This window comes from Lathamus discolor, chromosome 12 (genome assembly GCF_037157495.1).
Source record: "Lathamus discolor isolate bLatDis1 chromosome 12, bLatDis1.hap1, whole genome shotgun sequence".
NCBI lineage: Eukaryota > Metazoa > Chordata > Aves > Psittaciformes > Psittacidae > Lathamus > Lathamus discolor.
In genome coordinates, this window is record NC_088895.1 from 7,036,546 (window position 1) to 7,063,333 (window position 26,788).

The window sequence follows — 26,788 nt, forward strand, 5'->3', positions numbered from 1 at the left end:
CAGACAGTGCACCCACTACAGCAGATGCCTTCCATTTTCGTGCTATTACTGAACTCTTGTATTTTATCCTTATCGCAATTTCAGGTTATCTAAAAAGATCTTGCTACTGTTCCTTTCCACCTTCCATAGTAACGGCCAAGTAAAAGTACTAATGAGAAGAGAACTGCATCCCACCTCTGTCAGCTTACAGCAATTCTGATCCAATTTCAGCTTTAGTTAATTTGAGACATTTCCGAGCAGAAAGGAAGACTGATCATTCACATGGAGTTAAGGGTTTCCAGCCTGAACTCCTACTGGTAGGCCTGGAATGGCCCTAAACTCCAGCGAGAACTCATTAAAGCCCACTGAGGAGATGGGCCAGGGAACAGCCTGGTGAGGACAAAACAAGCTCAATACGACAGATGCCCAAAACCATTAGAGATGCAACAAAAATATGTGACTTGGGAACTTCTTGCTTAAAACAACCACCATCCCTTTCTCACTCAAAGTCTGACAGAAATCCTAGCAGGCAGGTACAATGCAATGTTTTATCCTATGATAAGGATACACTGCCACTGTACAAGAATAAACCGAACCAGCATTTGGCCTTAAATCATCACGCTTACAGATCTGAATCAAACTCCTCATGTCAGTAACACTGCTTCAGACCTGAAAACTCAAGACTGATCTCCTTAATTCTTACTGTCACTAAACGTAGCACTTAGCTTGAATTTTCTGTCTTTGCTTCCAACTGCACCTCACAACTGTGGTTTCCACTCTGCTTTCAAACAAGTGAATCCAGATTCACAAATCTTTTTATAATTCTTGACAGAATATGTAAAACGTTCCATTTAAATCTGGTAGGGAAGGAATCCTCACACGGGCACATGCTGGTTATCAATATTCAAAGAAGAAAAAAAGTCACATTAAACTTTGAGGCACTGATGACATCCACCTTCACAGAAGTCACTCAATGATTAGACTTAATGACCAAGAGTGAAGCATAAACCTTATCAAGTATGCAGTTTTATTTTATTTGCAACAAGATGAAAAAGTGACACATGAGAAGGATGTCTCCATTTCACACCTTCTCCCTGGGAGTCCGAAGAATCTGTTTCTTATTCTGATGGACTAGAAATAATTGCCAATGTCCTGCAAGAAATTAGAATTAAAAATGTATCTCCCATAGTGTTTCCAATTTAGGAATTTAGTCTTCCTACCTTGCTGCTCTTCCCCGTACCCACGAACAGCAACTGAAGTTTCACATGCCCCTGAATTACTCATATTCTCTCCCCATTCATACCATGCAGGGAAGAAAAACAAAAAGCAACACCAGGGCTGTTGTGCCCTGTGGGGTTGCAAGAGATGAGCAGCACAGGCAGCCCCTTCCAGCAACGGCAAGCCTTCAGGATGCACAAAGCCTCAGAAGAGAGAGATTAATTAGATCCTGGAGGTGCTTATTTCTTTTTGCTAACTAGGAAGCCCCTCAAGGCTTGCAAACAGACACACACCTACCTACCTACCATTCAGAGGATCTGAGCTCAGTGGTTCAAGCCCCACTCATCCATATTTCTTTTTATACAGTGTTCAAACTTTTGGTCCTTTTCTGTAACTGAAGAAGTTCCAAAATGCAGAAATGAAGGCATTCTCAGGATCCTCGAAGTACGGTGATTTGCAGTTTCCCTTGAAGATCCTTGTAACTGCGTCAGGAACTACAGACCAAAAACCTAAGCGTATTTCACAATCAAATTATTTACATTAGATTTCCCTGAACAAACAACGTTCAAACAGAAACCATAAGCAGCTTTCTTGAAAAGACAACAGGGAGCAGTGAACTATAACATCTCCTGAAAGCTGAACAGGATATACGTTGCAACTTATCTCCTTAGAGCTGGTCACCTGAACAGAGGGGTTCTGGAAACAAACCAGATACCATCAAAATCAGTATTCGCTTTGTTCCAAGCTGCATGAAACAAACACAAGCCCATCTAATGCAGCTGAGTGGTTTTAACAGCAACAACTGAGCTTAAGGTATGCACCAGGTTATACCAGGAATGTTTCCGCATTTTGGCATGCTCACACCATCATCTCCCAAGATTTCAGACCAAAGATTACTGTTTAAAACCAGTATCTATTGATATGACAAAGTGTTTTCACTTCAAGTTTCACTTCAGGTTTCACTTTCAATTCACTAAGGGGAAATGCAAAGTCCTGCATCTGAGAAGTCACAGCCCCAGGCACCAGGACACAGTGGGGGTACCCAGCTGGAAAGCGGCTTCACAGAAAAGGATGCGGGGTCCTGGTGGACACCAAATGGAATAGGAGCCTGCCTGGAGAAGAGAAGGATCAGAGGGGATCTTACCAATATGAATAAATACCTGAAGGGAGGTTGGAGGCGCAGTGAAGCCAGGCTCCTTCTAGTTGTGCCCAGTGACAGGAAGAGAGGCAATGGACAAAAACTGAAATACAGAAAGTCCTGTCTGAACATCAGCAAACACTTTTCCACTGCAAGGGCAGCTGAGCACTGGCACAGATTACCTAGGGAGGTTGCAGAGTCTCCATCCTCGGAGATAATTAAAAGCCATCTGAACCTGTTCCTGGGCAACCAACTCTAGGTGGTCCTGCTTGAGAAGGCAAGTTGGGCCAGGTGACCTCCAGAGGTCCCTTCCAACCTCAACCACTTGGTAATTCTGTTGTTCCATTTTAGCCACCAAAACACATCCCAGTGTTTTGAAATTATAAATGTGCATCCCAGTTCCTCTCTAGACACTCCCACATAAAGCAAGCCAACAGGAATAAAAAAAACCACCTCAAAGCCTTTCTGAATTGCTTCCCCCACACACAAGTCTGCAGCAGCTATAAATGCATGCATAGTAAAGATCATCTTAACTTGGGGCTAAATCAACAGCCTCCAGTCAGCACTGCTTTCTTACCATGACACAGAAGACCATGAGTTTCCTGTTGCTCATCAGACAAGCAAATACAGATATAAAAATAAGACTGGAACACTTCAGCACAGTTTGTGTTCCAGATACCTACACTCAATTCACAACACGCCCAAATAATTTCATTAATATGTCATAATTTGAGGTGATGCAGTTTTAAACAAGAAATTCACTTAAATACCTGCTCCAAACAGTTCAGAGCATATCTCTACTCTTTCTACAAACTTTCAGATATGGTCTGGAAGTCAGACTTCTCAAACATCAGAAGTACTGAGGTTTTTCACTCAGATAACCCCAAAGTTACATTCCCTTATTTCTTCATTGCAGAGCGCAGCATCCAGAAACTGTAATACGCTTACCTTTATCTCAGTAACAAAGTGTTGACAATCCCTCAAGAAATCATTCCCTTGGGTGAAACTGCCAAAGGATCTTTCAAAATTATCTTTAGCAGTTGACCAGAGAAGCGGAGATGTCAAAGCAGAGATGCTCTTAAAGCCTGCCCAGTCTTTCTCATCTCCCCAGCTGTATCAGATGGCCTAGCAAAGCTGCCTTTGCACACCTTCAGACTGCTGTGATCTCACTAACATGATTGCTTTAAGAAGCCAAACCATACAAACATGCACTCCAAAATCTCTCTTTTAAAAAGCTTCTTAAAATCCAGCTCATCATCAATCATCATTATAAACCCTCTCTGGGTTCTGCCTATGTGACCTGACTTATTTAGAGAACAGGTTGCTGAAGTTCCCATCCTGCAAGTCAACCCCCTTAAATCAGGGGCCTTTAATCAAACAGTCCCAGCTACAGGTTAAGAGACATGTTCTCATGTACATTCTTTACATCTGCAATATATTCTTAATACCATACAAGTATCTGCTATCACACTTCTGGGTTTGTTTAACCTTTACATTATTGTTGTCTAGAATTAATTCCATATAATTTCTAACAGGCTGTCTCCATGGTATTGGCACATCGCACCATATTATTATATGGTGACATTTACAGCCACTTCATGAGAGAGAAGGCCCTCAATTAGATTCTAAATCAGTAGCCACAGTATGCTCTAATGTGCTTCTCACTGAACTGATCCTTGTTATTGTCAGACACAAAAATGCAACTGATAAATTGCACACAATCTTCATTCATCACATTTCAATTAAACTTCTCTAGCAAGTAAAGACTCAATTCAAGAGTGGCACCATTATCACCAGATGGCTGAAAGTTCAACTCAGCACCATCAAAAATAACCTGCTCTGCCACCAGCACCCTTCTTTTAAAAGCTTCCTACTCTTTTTCTGGTAGGAACTCACTGGCCCCCAAAGCCAAAAACCCCGACATTAACCCAGAGACTGGATCTAGTCTGACAGTTTGCAGCATTTAAGCCACCTACAAGAGTTTTTGGAGTGCAAAGATAATGCAATATCAAGCAAAAAGGAATTTTCCCATTTTTGTGAAAATTTCATTCCACAAAACACCCTAAACATCATTACTATGTCCGTTGCCTGCTTCCAACATCACCTTTTCCACTCAGTAGTGATTTCAAAGCATGCCAAATGGTGGTCCTTACCACTGGGTATCTATTGCAAAGTCCAACAGAAAACTAAGGAAACTCTGCAAATGCTTCATCATTCTATTTTACCCCTTAAGGGAGAGCCCAGATGTAGCTACTGCTACTGCTCTGGTTGCTTTCCAAAGACATCTCAGGAGGAGGCATAGTAGAGGCACCTGAAGGGTGCCATCACTGAACCCCAAGGAACAGCAGAGCCTCCAGGCCCGGTGCTATGGAGTACTCATGTGGATGACTTCCAGCTCTGGAAAACTACAAAGCAAGCTGAAATTTCCAAAAGCCTATTACAACAAGCCAGGAATCCAGTAGCTCCCAATTTTTCTTGACAGCTGACAGCTTTCTGCACTTAACAGAAGCCCAGGGAGTTAAAAGAAGAAATATTTGGCTCTTTGTATTGTATTGACCCTCAAAAACAAGGACTACCAGGCTATAGAGGTTTACTTCTCTAGATCTTGTATTACTTCAATAGACGGCTAAATATAGTAAAATGGTGATTATTTAGCACATCTTTAAAACAACCATTTAACTCCCAATTAATTTCCAGTTCCTCAGATTAATTACCTACTCCAATTTTCTCGATACATGCACTGCAAGAAGCTGAATATGTTTCCTGTAAATTAAATTGCCTTCAAAGATAACGATGCTCCGAAAAGAACTTTGGTTAAGCAAAGAATGAAAAATCCATTCCACTGTATCTGCCTGGATGGGCAGAAGGCAGAAACCAATGCTTCCAGACAGCGAAACTCCGGGGCTTGAACCCAATCAATAAGCTGCTTTCACTTGCCCTCAGGGTAATGACCCTAACACAGTAACAAGTAGTTCTGCCCAAATAAGAAGGAAACTCAACAACAACAACAAAGTAATTATCATGGATAATCGCTATTGCTCGCAAATTCAGCCTCTATGGATCTGTACTCGGGAATCTTAGCATCTACTGAGCCTGCTGATGGTCCATTTTGTGACAAAGCTCCTGCACGTTCCTGTAACACCTGATTTGAACCTTTAGCAGAAAACATGGAAAGCAGACCCTCTGCAGAGAGATGAATACCTCCTTCTGTCAGACCAGAAGCACCAAAAGCGCAGTTGCAGCTCCACGGCGTTGCACTCAGGAGCAGGCAGAAGCAAGCACACAGACCGCCCTCCACCCAGGGCCAGGAAAAGATTCATTCCAACAGCTCTCTCCTTTTTCCTTTTCCTTGGCATTTCTTTTTTCTCCTGCTCTGTGGCCTGATCCTAGAAGGGGCAGTGCTCTGAACTCCCAGGAACAAAAGCAAGGGAGTTGTCCAAGCTCAGTACCATCAAAACTGTTTTGCTGAGAACAGCAGTTGTAATAAAACCATTTAATGGAATAGAAACCACTGTCTTTAAAAGGAGGTGAATGGCACCTGCACTTTGTTCCCTGTGCAGAGCAAAGGGAACAAAGCTCCCCTGTTCAGTGGAGCACCCACCTCTGTGTGGTGTTACAAAGGTGCTCGCTGCTGGATCTGCCCTATTCAAACTGCAAGTGCAATCGAGCTCAGTTCCCCTATCTGGTTTCTTACATTTCTTTTGGAGTGTTTTGTTATTGTTGAGTGCTGGAGTCCAGTTCTGTGGTTGTCTGCCCAAAACATTAATACCATGCCCTGATTGCCGCACAGTCCTTTCACAGGATGTACTCCTCATCCACCTGCAACAGGACTCAAGTTGACACAGTGTCTAAAACCTGCTGCCGTATTTTATCCTACTGGCATGAACCTGTATGGCTTCTGCCTCACACTGGAGGCATAAGGGGACAGGAGACACCATTGTTTACAGATACAAGATTACTTCAGCATTGTATAGTCAGGATATGGAGGGAAAAAAGTTTCTTACTACTCAAAACTGTCATTCTAGCACAACAAAAGGGAACTTTCAGAACAAAGCACGTCTGAAATCAAGTATCTACTAAGAGATTACACATTTAAATCCTGTCTACATTACTAACCAGGTGTAAGTGGAAACACAAACAACAGAAAGAAGGCAGGGCTGGAGTACTACACACTGATCTTATAAAATATTTAAGCAAAGCACATGACCATTGATAACACACACTTTGACTGAACAATAGGCAGCACATAAACAACTTTTTTTCCCCCCAGACCTTTAGTCTACGTGTATCTGTGATGGAGGAAAGAAAGAAAGAAAGATTAAGAGAAAACCAAATCAAACCAGAAGAGAAAACCAAACGAAAAACAAAGGGACACATTACAAATTCTATGGTACAGCCCCTGTAAAGTATATTTGCAGTATTACACACATTCAGTTTTAGACACAGACATACATACACACTAACAGATTCTGAAACCTTTAGGTGTTTGAGGGAACATACACAAGAGGCATGATGGTGAGAACAAAGCACTGACACTTACCTCCAGTCAGCGACGTCAGCAGGCAGTGTTCTGCACTGAAGCTGGACAAAATCAAGCAAGTCCATGCTTTAATAATTGATTGAGCCCCCACCCCAGCTAAGGCAGCCAGTCAGCTGTACAAGAGTATAAACACACAGGATTACAGGTTTTTTAATTCACCTTGCTTAAAATTCAAACAAGGACACTTTTTTTTGTGGGTTTTTTGTTGCTTTTTCAAAACAAAGTAGATTACCAAAAGAGGAGCAGGTAACAGAACTAAATTTAGCTTCTTTTCTTCTGAATCACACACTTCCTCAGATAGTGATTCATAAAATGACCCACAGGCAAAGCCCAGGGGCGAGCTCCCTTCCTCCTCCAAACCCCAGCCCAGAAAACCCCCGGAAGGACTAAGCCAGCAGTGACAATTCCTACTAAGAAACACCAGGTCAGAGCTTATCATTATTTGCATGCCTTGCTGTTACACTTAAACAGACCGAAATCAGGCAAAAGCAAATTCTCCAGGACTTCATACAGCACATAAGCAGTAAAATGCACTTGCTTACCATCCAGAGAGCACTGGAAAGCTCCCGCCCAGGAAATATTCCAGGTACAGGTACATGACAAATCAAGATTCGTGGAAAGATGTGATGGAGGCTATAGGCTCTAGCTATGAGTTCCTGACATTCCTGTCAACCTAGGGACAGGCATTTCCTAAGCAAGAAGCAGGAAAGGTGGCAGCAACCCATGCCATTACTTAGGACACTGTACTGAACTGCATCATTTCTATATTACATCTCGGCCAGCAGGTGCAAAGGTAAAACCAGGGACTTTTGTTTCCTTTGATCTAGGGGCACTCAAATCTTACCAGAAAACAGCCATAAAACAGGCTACCGATTTTCTGTGGTACGTGAGAAACTCTACATGAGGAGCAGCGCTCAGGAAGGGTAACTCCCAACAGCTTACTTCATCCTTGATAAAGTAGTAACAACAATACAAAACTACTTACTTCCTGTGTCAAAACATACCACATCCTATTTATGCTCAGGGAAAAATAAACACTCAATAAAGAATGCACCATATCATGCCCCTTCTCTTGTATTGTCTACTTACATTACACCACTGATCAATTTTTCTGGAAAAGGTGAACAGTGGCTATTACCTAAAAAAGCCAAAGCCTTGAGAGGACTTCAGTTACAGTCTTAAAACTGAAAGTGACCCTTCATAAATGGAAACATTGTTCCACAGATGAAGTCTGATCATCGCCATCATCCGAACAACCAAAATACTACATGGTTTCTGTAATGGAGTTGACGTTATGCAAAAATGCAAGAGGTAATGAAGACTGTTCTCCAAAGACACCTAGAGCAAAACACTAGACCAGATAAACCAACTATGAGACAAAGATACTTAACAGAAAACATTAAAATATTAACTAGAAACAGATTCTACTCTGGAAATTAGTATTTTCAAGGTATTCAGACCCATAACACAAACCCTACCCATTTTAAGCTGAAGTGGTGGTCAAAGCCTGTACTGCAATGAAACTTTCAATGTTCCAGATATGCCTGCAGTTGTCCCCATCTACTCATGTACAGATTAAAACCAAGCTGATATGCTAAACCACAAGTTTTTTACCACATTTGTGACTATTGGATGGAGTTAGGCTTTGTGCCATTTGCAAAGTGTTTCTTTGAACTGGAGCATACGATACAAAACAGAGACAGAAGCTGTGAGAAAGTTAATGAAGTTCTGGGATAATCCCCAAAGTAGGCAGTTATACAGTTTAGTTGGAAAATGCAATCAGTAGTGAGATAGAAAATATTAAAAAAATATATTAGGCAGATCTTTCTCAAGATATCTCACAGGATGGAGATGCGCAATTCTGATGCTACTACTGGGTTTATAAACAACTAATCAGAAATAAACCCAGTAGAAGAATGAATAGTTAATGTTGCACCAGAAAAACTTTTTCCTTGAGGTCCTTCCAACTCCCAATAAAGATGAAACACCCCCATCACCAAGGCAAGGGGTTAACACTTCCATGGAAGTGTTCCACGTCATTGCGGTGAAATCCCAGGAGGTGAGCAACATCTCCTTTAGGGAAAGATTCATTCAAATTTCATAAACCCAGTGAGTGAGTAAGACAGAAAGGATGCTGGTATCAAAAGGGAAATTAATGATGACCTCAATTTAAAACACAGAAATCGCCTACATGGAGACACACTGACTCACAAACGTCTCCGCACTGCACGGATCCTTAAGGGAAGGTTGCATTCTGGGACATGTCAATTAAAATTAAGAAAGAAATAACTCTGTGCAACAGTGCTGAATGGCATTTTCTCTCAAGAGACCACAAGTTCAAATGGAGATTTCAGCTGCGCAGATTCCCATTCTTAACTCTTTCATTTCCAATACAATTGATCAGCTTACGACAGTCTTCCCTTTCCTTCACATTTCCCAACTAAATCCAAAGACATTTCAGAGAGACCCCTTACCTGCCTAAAGCCCGAAGTACAGACTATGACAGTACTACCAGAATTAATGAGACATGTAAACGAACACAGCAAAGTTCACAGCCTGCATCCATTCTGGATGAAACCAGGAGATGATACATTCCATAATGCATCCTCACCACCTTACGGAAAATACAACACAGCAGAACCACAAAACGGAATTGCCACTTGGGGTATACTGTGTGAAGTGCCCAACAAGGCCATCTTGACACTTCTCCTCAGGAAAGCATGGAACTGAATTTTAAGAGTACCTTAAAAGTACCTTTTCCCTTTTTGTAGCCACCCAAAAATGTACTCCTTGTAGTCCACAAGAAACATTAAGAACCAACATAGTTTAAGTGGTGTGTTTCCATCGTTACCTTAAACTCTAAAGACATCTTTAAATGCATTTAACTAGAATTTACAGCCAGGAGAAAGCTAACTCTCCCTGTCCCTTTAAAAGAAAACTGTGGATTTCTTAGAAGAATAGAACACCACACTTAAGGGAATTTTAAATGCAGGAAGGAGGGATAAGAGCATGTGGGATGAACCCAACAGACTTTGTAAATATTTTTGTGACTCCAGTTGCCAAAACAGTATCCACACAATGTACCTTGGGCCAAGTTTCCTGGAACAAGAAAATTTAAAGGGCAACAATTCATGAAGCACACCCACATATTTGCAGTATATTTATACAAGCATACACAGCATTTCAGCTGCTGTGGACACAACTCTTCCTTCACTGTCTTGATGCACAGTGCAGATGCTGATGTTACCAGTATCGCTTTTTCTGGAAGTCTCTGGAATCCAGCCAAGCTTGGGATGTAACATGGCATTTGCTATGCCTCTTGGTAGAGGCAGCAAAGGAAGAAAATTGCATTTTATTTGAGTATTGAAAAGTTTGCATTGGCACGGTTAGGCTGAAATTTTAGTGTCAGCTTTGTGAAAGAAAGAGAAATAAAAATAAACCGATCCCATGTAAATGAAACACAAAGATGGTTTTGATTGGAGTCTCAAAATCCAAGAAGCAGAAAAACTTACTGGATTAACAGTGTGTCACACTCAACGTAAAGCAACTTGCAGGCAGATGTTTCCATTCCTATTTACACACTGAAACCAGATTTTCAGAGTTGTTCAGTGGACTGACGCAGCACTCTCTAATTGATCTCTAATCATAGCTCGACTTGGTGTATGCCAGCTTGAAAGGTCAAGTTTGCCCTCATTTCTGGTTGCCCATACAGGAAACAGTCTTCTCTTTAAAGATTTGGCCCCTGAAGAAATGGTAGTGAAGAATACATCTTTAACCCCAATATACTAAAAAGGGCCATAACACTTTCATCAATTGAACTGAAGAATTCTGGACTTCACATTCTCATAGAGTTGATGGAAAATACTTGGGTCTGCATGTTAAAACAGAGAAGCTATAACTGCAAATACAAAGGGCTCTCTGTCACTATTACACAGATAATGAATTAGCACTTCTTTGTACCTCCTTGTAGTGCTGCAGTCAAGAGAGAAGGGTGTAGTGTCACCTTCTGTTTGCTTCATATTTGCTGCATGTTATCCAAGGAAGCCTTTTTTGCTATCTCCTACATCTAAAATGACTGATGGCTGCTGTTTTTGATGTAATTACAAATGGCTCTTCCCTCCAGAAATAACCTGCTGAAAAGAATATTTTACCTTAGAAGCGAAGTATTAACCTTAAAAATTGCCAACAGTATGCACTAATACATAGCCCTGGTATTACTGTGCCATTAGCTGGTGTCATGACTGTCACTGACAGATGAAAAGCTGAATAGGAAAGGGAAAAGAAATGGGATGTGATAAGATCGGATCATAAAATACAAGATAAATGTGTCGCCGTGAGCAAGATGAATTCTAACCTCAGGTAATAAAACATCATGTCATGGCAAGAAAGGAACGAACAACCCGGACAAGATGAAATTGCTAAGGACAAATGTGAAACGTTCCTCATCTAGTGCACATGTACTCACATTTATATATGCTAATGTGAGAAATACAAGTTTTTAAAAATCTTGGCAACATACCACAGTCTGTTCCTTTTGGGTGAAGAAGAGAATGCAGAACCAGAAAGAACAATAAGCTTATTAAAAAGCATGGGGGGTGGGAGGGAGGGGATAAAAATGGGAGGTGGGTTCCAAAGCTCTTCTTGCTAGGACACACTCACTCTGCAGAAGTGAATTAGTGCCATAACTAGCAGAATTAACAAAGTTTGCACGTATTTTATTAAACACTAACTTGCCTGCCATTGCTAGAAGGCAAGGACAGGACTGACACAGAACCGATCGCTGAAATTTCATCCAGAAAACTGTGTGCTTAACCTCACCCAACCACCAGCCTTAGCTGGCATCCACTCCCATCCTCACGGCTTGCTGCCTCCTGTTTTGGTGAGGAAAACAGGACTTCTTCTCACCTCCTATTTGCAAACCAGATAGGGTTCACCTGTAACAGCTGATAAATAAGAGCACATAAACTATGCAAAGTGCTTTGAAGCCATTATCACAGCTATATAGGTTTCACTGCACATGTAAACTAAGGCATTATGCATGTCGAATTCTTTTTTGATGCTGCAGTAAGGTTACAGTCTCAGGTAGGTCAGGGCAGGGTACTCAGGTGTTGCTTTAGGAGAGGTTTATCACCTGCTCACTGTCTTTACCCAAATGAGCAACAACTGAGAACAATCAGAAGGAAACACCTCACCCATGAAAACCAACCACCTCTTCCGTGAAGAGTGAATCCCATAACTCTCGTATGATATGAAGACCACTTCTCAAAATACTGAGATATGACTGTATTTGTAAGATCTTGTAGCAAAAAAAGGAAAAAGCAACTAGACAGTAAAGAATTTCTTTTGTGGTACACCAAAAATACCAAGTCAAGAGAAAACAACTAAGGCATAATATACAAGCCAAGTGGCATTTAGGGGAAGTAATGAAACCACACTGCTTTCAAAGGTACCAGCACAGAAATAATCATTCCCTTTTCATTAAAGGCAACTCTTAATATCATTAGTTACTCTTAAAGAAAGCCTGCCAGCAATTCACAGGCAGATACTGCGAAAGCAGTGAGAGTTTTACAATAGTAAGCAGCATCAACACGTAGTTTATAAATAAAATCTACAATTTACAGAGTCACTCTTTGCATTCACGGCATCTGGCATTTAACTTGAAATCTTTTACAACCCAAGAAAAGACTATTTATAACTGTTCTCTCATTAGAGCATGGTGAAAAATTATCTATAAGGAACTGCTCTCTTAAGCTTGTGAAAAACTGTATCTAGGATTCATCAGAGACTTAAAATGGCAGAGATCACCAAGAGAGCCCAGCTGGGCAACACTGGTCTCCCAAAACATATTGCTGGTTTTACAAATGAGCTGATAATCAATGTAATTGAGGCCAGGACCATAAAACATCTGTTGGATTAAGTTAAAATGGTAAAACATTCCTCCTAATTTAATGTGTATGAACAACAGGCAATTATTCTGGTCACCATTGCTACCATTAGAAGGAAGGTTTAAGAATAAACCACTAACAGATGTCAGGAAGGTGACTGGGATTAAACGATGTACTTGGGAGAACATCAGCATGATCTGATGCAGAACCAGAGCAGCTGCTCTACAGAATTTATGGCACCCTGAGACACTGGTGCCATGAAAGAGCTTCTCTCCACCATTCTAATTTAAAGAATTAGGGTCTGGTTTACCAGTGATTAACAAGATTCAGAAAGGTGTTGATGAAGAAACCCAGTTACCTGCATATTTCTTCCATAAATAAGTCATCTTTTTCATTCAAACAATATCATTTGTTTTGCATTGTTATAACACAGTACTGTGCGAAGTACAAGATTTAGTCTTATATACTGGCTTCCTTGCCAAACCTTTCTCCACAGCTACTTGGAATTTAACATACTTTCAATAGCCTGTATTAAACTCCTTAATCAAGTAACCCCATCTCATTCAAATGTGGAAAGCTCTCATCTCTGCATAGCATGCTGGTATAAACACTGGTTTATGAATTTGCTAAATGCATCACAAGACCAGCCAGCAAGGCCCACAAGCTGCCATGCCTGGAAGCCAAAAGGGCATTTATTCCTGTAACACTGAATCGTATCATCAAAACAGAGGGATGCAAATAGCTTCAGATGCAAAACTTGCTACAGGAATTGGGAAAAGTTTACAATTCAAACAACAGAATAATCCTGATCACACACACAGGAACCATCCATATGTCAGGGCGCTTCCAGCTCTAAACAATTCATGCTGCTTATCTTTTACCAGCCCTTTAATGAATTATAGGTTTGCAAATTGAAAAGTCTTCTGAACATTCCGGATGATTCTGATCAGTGTTACACTACACACATCCAGAGTAATGTTACTTAAATTAAATCATTAAATCTCTTCTCTTCTGTTTCTCAAAATACACGTATGTACAAACACACACCAAAATACATTCTCTAGAGTGTAAAAATAAGCCCTCTCATTCTGGTTTCATTTCAGGCTTTCAGGAACATCTCTTTCTCCGAACATTACAATAGTCTGGCTGTGAAAGTTTCACTAAAAATAAAAGTTCAGAGCTGTGCCAAGTGATTTAGCTTGCGGAGGCAGTAACTCCAAAGCTCAAAATGTCTCCAGGTTGACTTAGTTTTCACTTTATTTTTTGAATGCCAAAGAGAAGTGTTGTGATGCTAAGGATAGATGTGTGGGATGAGCCAAAAGGGAAAACTCAGGCATTTCAATTTCCTGCTGTAAGCAGGTGTGGGCTTGACTCATCAAAGAGGCAGAGAACAACACTGAAATTAATGAATTTTCACATTACTGCAGTACACAGGGAGCACCGAGTCCATGGATTCACAACCCCTTAATAAGAGAGAAATCGTCTTGCCTGCCCATTTGTAGATACAAAAGATTACGACTCCCCAGAGAAAGTGAAGATTTTAGCCTCTGTGTGCTCATCAAGCTTCCCTCAGGTACAGTTACAGTTGTTCACTGCTTAGGCATGCAGACAAATGAACAAAAAAATCCCAAAGCCTGGCCGCAACCTAATGAGATCCATGAGACGCAAAGGACACTGTGAAATCTAAAACTACCAAAGTCTGAGTTTCAGTTTTCCTTTTACCCAAGAATTTGAAATACGCTCCCTCTACTCTCAACATTTATTTCAGGAGCTCCTTTCACCCTTAAACCCCTCCTCTTACTATTTATTCCATGGTTAGAACACACGGAGGAACCATCAGGTCCCCCACATCCTTAAAGGGAGAAAAAAACCCACAGGAAATCTACTAGAAAAATCTTATGTTCCATTTCTCACTAGAAGCAAAACCTTTAAACATAAACTAAGCATCACCTCTGCTATCCTTGCCTCACAACTAGTAAAGCTACTGCAATATGAATTCCTTTCTCTTACCTCCTGCAGCACAAACAGCTCTGTGCAATATTATGAAAAAAACGGAGGTGAGCAGTAAATCACCTTTATGAAAGGAAGATTCCCATTAACAGAAACTTCTTGGAAGACAGAGTTAAACAAAAGGAGGTTCTCATCCACCACCAATCCACATACGCATCCTTCACTTTTTCCTGCCATTTCTCCACAAAGTTATTGTTGGACCCAGCTGAGCTTTGCTGGACAACATCAGTCACATTGAAAACTACTGTTGTTTCAGCAGCGTCCTCTAAAACATGAAGAATGGGGTCTCTGTAATGCTCTGCTCTGTCCTCAGGAAGATCTGACTGAACTAATGTATGCAAAGCTCTCAAGCTAAGTCATTTGAGATAGGAAACCCCTGCACTGTTTTGTTTCACCAGCAAGAGCAGTTACATGAGATCCTACACACATGCTTCTGTTCATTCCTTGCCCTTTTCCTTCTCCCACTAGCCTAGTTCTCCTCCCAGTTTCATCCCCAGGAGGAAGTTACAGCTCTTCCAAGGGCCTTAAACAGACTGGTTCAAGATGCCATTCCTCTTTAAGCTGGATCAATTCAGTGGCCTTGACCACAGAATAGTCCCAAAAACGTGCGTTGACACAATGGAGAGGGCAGCCTGTTGCATGAATTGTGAAACCAAAAGCCAGCAGCAGCAAAGGATGGGATGGATGTCCCTAACCCCGCGAAGCTGCGGCTCCCACCTCACGCAGCCATAACCACAAATATTTCCAGAACGGAAAACAAGCAGTGGTGGAATCTGAAGCTTTATTTTCCTTAATTAAATCCGTATTATCATAGAAGTATTAATTCTGTGTCTCAGAGTGGTATCTTGGGAGGTGAGGGAAGGGAGTAACACCTCCTTAAATTAGTGTAGGCATTTCAGGAGTTTTGGGGTGAGAAGAAGCAGTAAGTGAAATATAATACGGTATGCTCCCTATACCTTGATGGCATACTTCAAATGAAACAGGAGCTTCTCACAAGTTTCCCTGCAGCATACAGTTGTACAGTCTGCAATCACAGAGGAAATTAACTTTGAGAAACTGAGAAGCAGATACAGGAGCAGGTAAAGACACACTGAGAACATGCTAAAATCCTCATAATTCAGAGAAATGCTTTAACACGCAAAACCAGACACACAAATACTTTCCTGCAGTGGCCCTGACCCTACCCCTACTGAAGTCAGTATCAAAACCTTAATTTAATGGTAGGAATGAATTAGAGCGAGACCAAATGTCTGCAAACAACTTTATTAGGAATGTCCAGTCAGCGCAGTTTCAAATGCGACTGATTAAATGTTGAGGGTTTTTTTCCCCCCATTTTATCTTTTATGATAAGCATTTCTACATTATGAAAGGCACTGCATGTACATACATGGGGGGGCTTAATCCCACTTTTATTTTTAGCAACTGCAGTGTAACATAAGCACAAAATGCAGCCAGCCTGGTTTTGCCTGTAGACCAGCTCACCTCACGACCCTTGGGACAGGTGGTTAAGCAACAGAGCCTCGGGAAGCAGAATCACTGGAATGCTTTGCTTGGTATGTCTGTTGCTGTTACAAAGCTGTATACACACAGGCAGGCATTCAAACTGGACATTGTACACCCTCGAATCCCAACACCTCCAACAGCACTCTTAAAAGAGCACAGTTCTTGCAACTGCATTTTCAGAAACTTCCATTCTCACACCCTACATGACATATCCTGCTGCAGCTCTAGAGCATCCTAGTCATAGTCACACTGCGCAAGCCCCTCTATTAAGAGGTATCATCCCCACACCTGAGTATGAGTATGAATTGTCTGAAGAGTTACCATCTCCACCTTCCTGCAGGGAATTGCTGCCTCTGTGGAAGAGCTAGAGAAGGGAATGCGTGCCTCCACTCAGCTGCTCCAGTAAATAGTTTAACATCTCAGCAACTGAGTCCCAAAACACATTCCCTTTGCCCAGCTCTTCTACAGAGATCACAACTGCTGGCAAAGGGTTTACTTCAAGGAGCAGGGAGGCGTCAACACTGTAGACTGCTGCACCTCTTGACTCCAAAGTAGCAGAGTACCCCCAACCTCTGTTTCAGGCCTATTATAAGTGAGAAACCGTGGGTGAATCCATATATAGATCCATGTCAAAGGTAAAGCTCCCTTCTTACTTGTTCTTTCTAGTACAACTTGCACAACTGCTTGGAAAATGATGATACTTTTACATGCTGCACTCCATTAACATTCCTTCCATGAGACTTCCATCACTAGTACAGACCCATATCAAATATGTCAGCAATGCATGAACCACTTTTTCATCCTGCCAGATCTAAGACTTCATACTCTCTCACAATTGCATCTCTAGCAAAACGCTTCAGGGACCAAGTACTGAAGGGCAGCCTTACTTAGGTTGGTGCCTAAGGAATGTTAGCATTAGTAGGAATTAGGAATGTTAGCAAAGTATTTTCTGAAGCAGGAATTACACAGATTTGAAGAGATTTTGGCTAAAGTCACTTTAAGTAACTCCTTTCTCCTTTAGAACTTCACGGCCCTGAGGCAAGCCAGATCAAAGCTCTATGTCATACAGTGACCAAACATATTTTAACAGTTCCAGACTTCAAGATCCTTCTGAATTTCACAACTCTATACTTAGTACTTACTTTTAGGCCACTGCAGAACATCAGACTGCCGATATGCAGCACAAACTTCACCAGCCTTCATTTCTCATCAGGAGGAACAGGAATGGCCAGGGGAGAACGCCAAGAAGGTGCCACCTGCCCTGCACCCTCATGGCCCCAAGAACAGGTTTTCAGGCTTTCTTCTGGAGTACATTGCACCTACTTCCCAGCTACAATGCTGCTTTCGTGGCCCAGAACTTCAGGAAGCACGGCTATTCCCAGTAGAAGCCAAAAGCTTAGTTAGAAGTTACCCTTGGTTCTTTTTAATTAGATACAATGTCGTATCTGTCTTTATCTAAACACACGAGGTCTTTAGTTCAGGTGGCAGAAGTCCATTCTAGTATCTCTCCCATTATTTTCTGTATTAATCGTATAGACTTGCTATTCACCTCCACGTCATTCATCCATTTGGCTTGGTTTTACTTAATTGTGATCATTAAGGCTAAAAGATTACTTTCTAGAGGCTCTGTAACTGCACTATAAATTTCTCTGACAACTCGTGGTTTAAAACTACTGCCTTTCATTAAGCAAAGCATTCTCTAATACTCTGCTGTGGTATCAGACTTGCAAAAAGGCCCCGGAATGAATCAAGAATCCTTGCTCCATCAGAAAAGAGAAAATATCTGTCTGATCCTCAACTATGACAGGCAGCATGAAAATTAAAGCCATGACGTTTGGGGTTTTTTGTTGTTGTTCTCATATGGAAGAATAATTCAAGACTGAAATGCATGACCTGAAGTGATTAACTACAATCTTCCACTCTCACTCTAGCTTTTCCTCCTATCAAAATCAAAAACCTAGAAGACAAGAATACTGTTCTACTGCACAGATCAAAAGACATTATACACCTCCTTTTTACAGGTACCATCCTGAGTCTTACCTCCAGGTTTTTTCTTCATGCTTTGAGAAAGAAAAAAAACCCAACCAAAAACCCAGATCCCAAAAAACAAAATCCCAAGAAGCTGCTAACTGTATTGACCTAAAAATCAACAGGTACAGTAACTTTGGGTCAGATGGTACGAACACGACCACAGACACAAATGCAATCCTCCCTCCCTAAAAAGCCCACAGGTAGCATGACACAACACCAGGTCACCTCCTGCAGGCAGGGCAGAGAGCACAGGGCCTGCCCACAGACAAAGACAAGCTCACTTCAGGGCCCAGCTGAAAAGGCTACTTGCCCCTTAAAGGAACCAACATCCTATTTGCATCAAGACATGATTCAGGCTTCTGTTACCAAGATGGACAAGTGGAACACAGCACGACGAAACCAAACTGAAGCATCTCTAATAATTCCAGTGCACTGAACCGTGCAAATTCATAGGTGGATTATCAGTGCTGGATTATCATTGTATTTGCTTATTCTAAAATGTTCTGGTTTAAATTTAAAAGGTAGAAAAGAAAAAGAAGTGTTAAGAAAAGGTAACATCCCATCTCAGTTTGAGAGGCAGCTCTACCCTGCCACCACCTGAATTTATAGGGTTTCCTGAGGCTTCCAAGGCAGATGGAAGAGGTTAACAAGGTACGCACCTATAAATTACAGGAGTCTAAATGATTTCTGTTTGTTTAAATCAAGTCAGCAAAAGCTTTACTCTGTAATGCCCAATGACACTCCAAGGTAAAGAGTAATCTTTGATTTTTTTTTGCACAAAAGCTTCAGGTCCATTATAATTACTAAGATCACAGATCTTTGCTTAAGATAACATTTACAGTGGAAAGCTAAAGTTATTTCTCTGGTATGTTCAACAATGAAATCAAAGAGAAAGCAAGGGAACACCGTATGGGAAAGGCAAACATTTAACACAAGCACAATAGCAAAGCTTTTGTTTTCTAAAAGCACTATTTCTAGCTGTTCATGTCAGAGAGCTCCCCAGATTCACTGAGCAGGATGAGAAGGTCAAAGAAAAACAACGGCTTGCTTTTTTTTGGTGTTTCACCAGTTAGCACAACGGGGACAAAAGCAAAAGCTCTCTCGAATGCTCTGTTAGGAAGAGCAGCTCAGCTTTTGCTCTTAGCTCCCAGCTACAACCCCAACACACAAGTAAATAAACCCTTCTAGCCCCTGACAGCCTTCTCCTACCCGCACCGCCGGGACCACGGTACACGCGGACGCGCACGACCGCCGGAGCCGAAGGGAAGGACCCAAGTTCAGCACTAACCTGTGTGAGTTCCGCAGGCATCTATGCAAGGTGCCAGTCCTACAGTCCCTAGCAGCGAGCACCTCCAGCTTCCTGCGCAACCTGCGCGGACCCAGCCTTCTGCTCCGGCAGCCCCCAGAGCCTCCTTCCTCCGCGAAGCTCGCTCCTTTTGTACCCCGGCCAGCAGCCCCGCCGCCTGAGAGCCCCTCAGCTGCCTCCCCACGGACAGAGCCCATCCAGGGAGCACAGCCCAACCAGCCGACGCCGCTCCGAGAGCAGCAGAGCCACCACCGGCGGCGGCTCCCGCGAGGCCGCGTCCCTTTGCACCGGCTCCCCCCGCACTGCCCCGGCGCCGGGCGGCTCCGGCCCGGGGGGCGGAACTGACAGGCAGCCGCAGCGGGCTGGGCCGCGGCCACGCCCGGCGCCCCGGGAGCCCCGGCGGGCTCCGCTTCCCGTCGGAGGGCAGCGGACGGAGCCGGGCACGGAGCCGGACCCCAAGTGGAGTGCTACGGCCAGGAACCCTCTACCCGTGCCGGCCCCGCGCCCGGGGGTGCCCGCGCTTCCCAGCCCGCCCCGCTGGATCCCGGAGACAAAGAGGGAGAACGTGACTGCTGCCAGCCTCTCTCCACACGCTAACCTGCGACTGCCACGGAGGCAGAAAGCGCTTCAGGTACCGCCCGCGCTGGGAGCGCGGCTGCCTCGGCAGCGACACGGAGATCGAGCAGGACTGGGCGCCTCTCTCTCGCTTACTTTTTGTACTTCACTTCGAGATCAATGCCATCCCTAACACACCAGCACCAGACAGAGAAAGACCATCTTCCATCACAGCCTCCTCCCTTTTCTATCTTACACAGAGGCAGTCAAGCTTACGGCCCAAAGTGCACCTGACCTCATTTTTTAAAGCCATTCACCTGCCCACAAACCTGCCTCACATTCATTAAAAGATTGTCTTGATAAATTACTCATTACCAGAATGAATGCCAGATGTGCTACACCTTGCTTCCACCGTGTGCAGCAGAACCTAGGACTTCACAGCATGATACAGCATGGTTTTCACATCCATTTATTGCCAGTAAAGTGGAAGTGCCCAGGTTTCCTGTTCAGTCTTTGAACGGGGAGCCAGGCTGCAAACCTCTGTGTAACCCCTGGGAAGGAGAGCCTCCCACTGTTCTTATTCGAGGATTTGACCCTTCTTCCTGCCCTTCCCAAGAAACTGCAGAAATGTATGTATGTAATTAATACATTATGTATGTAATTAATAAATATATTAAGACATCCAATCTATGAAGAAAGAAACTGAAGCAGGCAGGTGTAAACCAAGCTTAACTAAATCTCAAGACTCTTCGCCCTGGACCCACCATGGGGCAGGAAGAGATGCTTACCCAGCATTGGAACTACAGCCTTGCCCGTCAGATGGAAGCAGTTACCCAGGTCTGAGAGGCAGCCAGCTGCATCCTCCCCCCAGTGCTAATAACCAGCACTGCTTGCAGTCACCAGCCGAGGGGGAATGGTTGTTTTTACTCTTCTGTACTAGGTTCCTGCAGCAAACCAAAGCAATAAATAAATCCACCGCTGTAACAGCTGGTGGCTGAACAATGGTAATCAGGGAGTGAAAGCTACTGCCATCAAATTAGAGGCTACCCCTGAAAAACAGGGATAGTCAGAGACAGGGTGATCAGCTAGAAAGCAGCAAGGAAGGTGCATCACCATCTAATCTTCTTTAATTATCAGAATAGGTGCCTTTGCACAAAAGTGTCTTTTCATCTCAGCTGCAGGTTCCCTGAAAATTCTAAAACATGCTTCCAGTGTCAAAGTGATTAACATGGTAATTAGTATCAGTCCTACAAGATCAACATGAAAAGGTCCCATCTCCTATACTAACATTAAAGACCAGAAGGAATGTTTCAGACCTATTTAATTCTAGTTTCAGTCTTCCTACTGCCAATTCCAGCATCTCACCTCAGTATCACAGCTAAGCCTTTGTATTTTAGGGGCAGAGAACAGGGCAGAACTGTGTTACCCAACTCTGATCCTAATTAGTTTAAAAATAAATGCTATAAAAGTTGACAAAGGCAATGGTAGATGCTACACAAGGTTTAGCTGAAGCAAAGTTAGTTGTTTCACTGGAGAGAAAATATATGCTTTATCTATACTGGAATAATTTAGAGGCAACTGGTAGTGGCTGTTGTTACATACTTAAAGGGCAGAGCAAAGCAAAAGGAACACATTTTGTATGAGTCTCCCATACTTTTGTACAGCAGCCTCCCCCCCTTTCTCCTTGTCCAGCTTTTCTTCAGCTAACAAACTAAAATAGCTCAACTTTTGTTGAGGCCGTGCTGGCATAGAAAAGTACCATTCAGTTTAGGCATGCACATGGATGTGTGCCAGACCTTTATACACTGTCAAAGAAAAAGGCACTATAAAGTCTATATCCATAGGGCACCAAAGTAGCTACTCCTGCATGTGAAACAACACAACTGAAACTTTCCTGGGTGGACTTGCCAACTCTTACATACATAAGGAAGTCTCTCAAGTTGTAAACCCACAGGTATTTGTGCAAGATCAGCGTTGCTGAATTCTGAAGTTCCACCTTCTGGAGTCAGGTTGTTATTTAAAAACATCATTTTCCTTTCAAAAATACAATAGATGCTTGTGGGCCTGCTGGCTGGAGAATATTTTGACTCAAAGCCAAAGATTAAAAAAACACATCTCAAGTCCCCTGATTTCTCCTCTTATTTCTCAGCCACTTGCAATATTTTACCAGCTGATAGAATGCTGAATGCTGAGATTTGGCAATGCTGAAGTAAAAGAACTAATTACCTAAATAAGAGTTATGGATTAGATCCCTAAGGTTATGCTGAACTTCCAGATTCTGGCAACAAACACTCTATCCATTAGTATCTGCTGACTGTATCACAGCCTCCCCTTCTCTCCCCCTCTTTTTTTAAATTAACCTTAATTTCTTAATCTGTCACACTTTTCCCAGCTGCAAAAGCAGGGTGAAAACCTTCTTTCTTCTTACTGAGAAATTAAGAATTTGTAAACAGGAAAGGATTTAATTCTCTGGAAGATGGAACAGAACAGTACAGTATCTGGGCCAAGCTCTTTTATTTTCTCCCATTACCCTTAAAAAATTCTCCATCACTAGTGCTGCACTATAGATTGATCTGCTCTCAGAGGCAGTAAAAATGGAATGGTTTACAGCTCTGCCTGGAAACATAACATATGGCTTCAGCGATATGTAACTTCCATAAACCCACCAGAGCAGGAAGCCACAAGATGAATCAAGAATCCCAGCTAAGCATACAGGCTAAAGCCCTGTGGATCATCCATGGCAGGTCTCAGCATCCACACGGGTCACCCTGTATTCACATAGGTGCTTCCACACCAAGGATGTCGGTCCATGAATTTCATGTATCAGATAAACAACTGAGAGATCTAGGGAGCAGTACACCACGATGTGTCAGTGTGCCCTACTGTAATGACTTTAATACAGACAGATGAAAACAGAACATACCAAGATACTTTTAGAAATATTTTCCAATTAATATTTCCATCATTTTTAATATATCTGAAAACTTACATGAGCCCTTTCAAAACATTCATTCTTGCTCCAAAATGATTGTTGACTCTACTGTAGGGCATCAACATGGTTTAGGCAATCTTTTGGCTTTCATATTGCAAGGTTAGAAATGGAGAGGAAGCCAGACTGCCTCAATCAGGGAGCGGTTGTGTATAAATGGAGGATGATTTTGTGTGTCATCCTTGTGTAAGAATCCAGTCTTAAAGAAGAGGTCTAAAGGATCACAAGGCTGAAGAACAATATGGCAAAGAGGAAGCAGACACTTTCTGTAGAGGGACACCTTCAGGCATTTCAGTAAATTCAGGGGATTTTAATTTATATACAAACACAGCTTCCATCTTGCTACATCTAATTATCAGTCAACTGCATTTCATCCAAGATGTCATATGACAGGATGAGAACAAGGACAATCTGGTGACAGCACTGCTTACATTAGAAATAAAGGACAGAGGAAGCTGCATGTCACTGCATATAGGTCGCAGCTGAATGAATGACCTATGTTTCTTCCCAGCAGCTTCATTTAGATAAAAATCAACACATTTTACAGGGATAAAAACAGAAAAATCTCCTTCAGTTTAAGAAAATAAAGTAGCATCGCATTTATAACAGAATGACAACAGCAAGGGAAACAAATCAAACTTAAGGTTGGTACCGTGACTAATTTCATGCTGCAGTTATTAGAAAGTAAACAAAGACACTCAAACACAGGAGAGAAAGACCCAGCATCAACCATTTTTCATTTCTTAGATTTTGTTGTGGTTTTGGGATTTTCCACATCATTTGTGCTGTATTTCAAGCTGCACGTTACAATCACTTGCTCAGAAGATACCAGCTTAACATGTCATTTTCTCATCCAAAGGGCAAAGATGTGGCTTGCCATTCTGTACTGGATTGATGGCTGGCTGTACCATCAACCCATTCTTATGGTAATGACTATCTTCCTCAAACCAAAACCTGAAGCTGTTTTGGATTTTCTTCTGAAGAGAGAATTAAGGTGCCTGTATATGAAATTTTATTCCAGAGCATGTTTCCTGTATTTGAAATACACCTAAAATAAGGCTGCAAAAAGGAAGAAGATCTAATCAAGATGGGTTAGAGACACGGAGACTCTAGTTCTTTTCAACCTTTAACTACAGTAGTCTAAAAATGCCACTCTGCCAGCAGCTAAGGATACATTTTAGATCAAGTCCCTAAAACGAACTCTGACAGTATTCTGTAGCATTTCCCAGTCACCACAACTATAGTTAAAAAAATACTCTCTTCAGCCTGTAATTTGGTAGCTTAAAAACGGAAGCAGTTTGGGGTTCTGTCTGGGTTTTTTGGTTTTAATATAGGTATCTATAAAGAGTAAATTGTAACATTTATTTAAATCAAAGGCTTTAATTAGAGCTCAGCCTCAGGCTGCCCATGGCCATCTTTGACCATTCTGTTCTCAGCCACACTGATGACTTCAGTGAATTACTCCACACTGTGACAAAGCTAGCTAGAGACAATTTGAACCAGTAACAAGACAGCCTAAACTAGTGAAAGGCTCAGTCATTTATCAATGTCATCACAATACAAAACTCGTTTTGGGCTTTTCCAGCATTGTTTCATGAGAGCTTACAGATACTGGAGACAGCTGAAAGGGAATAGCTGAAAATTTCTGGGTTTAATAGCCAGGTTGAACCCTTCAAATCCAAAGCTCAGAGAGCTTCAGGGAAGAGGAAACTGTCTGGTTTTAAAGCTTCTGCAAAACATTCTTGTGGCCACATGTGGATCTGCAAGGGTAAAGGCTTACGAAGATCAACTGGCTCCTGTGCAATGCCTTGTAGGGATAAAGGTCTGCCTTGTGCGTACACGTACGGATCAAGGCCTGTATTACTAACAAATTGTTTCATAAAATTGAGCGATACAGTGCAAAAAGGTTTTGTGAAGGTTTAAAATCTCTCTTCCTGAAGATCCCACATGAACGAGGAGTGTGCTTGGGAATTCAAATAGAGGAGTATTAAAAATCTTAAAAAACCAGTACAATTAATCCTGATCTGCTGAGATCTGAGCTGATAAATAAACAAGGAGCAGAACATGAAAAATAAATCACAGCTTTAAAACACAAGATGTTTTCATGTTAATTATCAAGAGGCAAATGTGGTGAATGTGACTAGAAAGCTGCTTCTTTAAAAACTCCTGTTAAACCTGATACAACTCTTTAATGTTTGCATTTGAATGCTCCTGTTTTCAGACAGTTTTAATTGTTACTTGCAGTTACTGATCTTGCAACACTCAGAGACATCATTCAAAGAACAACCCAGACACCCCTTTACTTAAGGTATACACAGCAAGTAGTTTATTTCTAATGTTTCTCTTACACGTACTTCTCGAAGGAAACAAAGTTCTATTAGTAAAGCAATGTAAAATCATGGAAAAAATACGATGAAACTGTAAATTTGTCATTAAATTAAATAATTTTAATTTAAAGCTGGCATGGCTCCAGGCCAGAAAGGACAGCACTTGCGGAAAATTACTCTTCCAAAATCTTGGCAAAGAAAGTAAGAAATTTCTTGCCTTTCAGCTGCTTCCAAAACCTCGCTCAATAAAAGTTCACAGAAAACAAAAGAAGTTGAGACTTTCAAGGCAAATGAAACTGCAAAAATATTTCTGAGATGCTCAGGGTAAACGCGGTCATTGCTTTGCACTATTATAATCTTTAGCATGAACCAGTTGCTGTCCTGCTGACAAACATTAGATGGCACTTTGGAATTTAGCAGTTACCATATAGAGTTGCAGAGCACATACTTCAGAGATGAAGTGTGAGACATGAAAGTGAGGTACTGTTGATGATAGAGAGAAAAGTGAGATTTCTGCAAAGGCATGTGTCTTTGAGCTAAAAGATGTATTTCAACCTGCACATGTAAACTATAGAATAGTGGGTAATTAGATTTTGAAATAAGAAATCATTGTATTGGGAGGAATAAAACATTCCCTTACCAGGCAGAGGGGCACTTTCTCAGTTGATGGGTTGTCTTTTTTGTTTTTTAATGAATCCTTTGGGATCTAGATTTTAAACTAGATTTGCTGATAACGTTTTACACAACAGTTTTCTCCGATAACACACCAGATTGAGTGAATTCTGCTTCATGCCAACAGATCTGAGCCCCAAATAACTCTAATAACTCTGGCTTAGGTGCTTTGTGTATCAAATAAATCCCTTCTGGAAAGCACTGCAGAGCTTCTGATGCAGCTGGTCAAAACTTAGTTGTTCCTCAAATTGATGCTAATATTCCCATTCACTTTTGTATCCATGTTTTTACCATGTAAAGCCTTAAATGAAGACTGAAGATTAATCATAGGGGAGAAGCTGTAACGAGAAAGAGAAGAACCAGGAAACAAATTCTCACAGGAATACTTGCTGTCCACCTTGCAGAGGCTCTCATATGATATAGACCATGATGTCTGTTGCAGAGACTTTTTATGCTAGCCTTCTGCTATCTCACTCCTCCTGCAGCACAAGAAGCAAGTTCTAGGATTTCTTTTGGAATATGGGTAATTCCAGCACAGAGGAAAACAGGAGAAGATGCTTGAGCTTGCAGTGGTGCAACATGCCATACTGTCACTTTGGAAAGTCTCTATTGAAACACTTGCAGTAACTGCAAGA

The 26,788-nt window shown here is 41.9% G+C and overlaps 1 protein-coding gene and 1 long non-coding RNA gene across 18 annotated transcripts in view; both read right to left on the reverse strand.

The window, feature by feature from the left end:
• ARVCF (ARVCF delta catenin family member) overlaps positions 1-26,788 on the reverse strand; it is a 283,342-nt gene that overhangs the window by 134,580 nt on the left and 121,974 nt on the right. Inside the window, exon 1 of one of the 17 annotated variants that reach the window (XM_065692216.1) lies at positions 20,954-20,974. The exons of 13 other annotated variants lie outside the window; for them this stretch is intronic. Coding sequence is in view for 1 of the 4 variants with exons in the window: in XM_065692210.1 (XP_065548282.1) it covers positions 19,593-19,613 (21 nt within the window). In the remaining 3 variants the exon portion in view is untranslated. 3 more of the 17 variants (XM_065692214.1, XM_065692218.1, XM_065692210.1) reach the window with 3 other exon arrangements.
• LOC136020773 (uncharacterized) lies at positions 1,649-6,960 on the reverse strand. The gene is made up of 3 exons (XR_010615477.1): positions 6,876-6,960; positions 2,358-2,438; positions 1,649-1,706 (listed from the first exon to the last, which is right to left on the reverse strand). It is a non-coding gene; the product is annotated as an uncharacterized LOC136020773 (long non-coding RNA).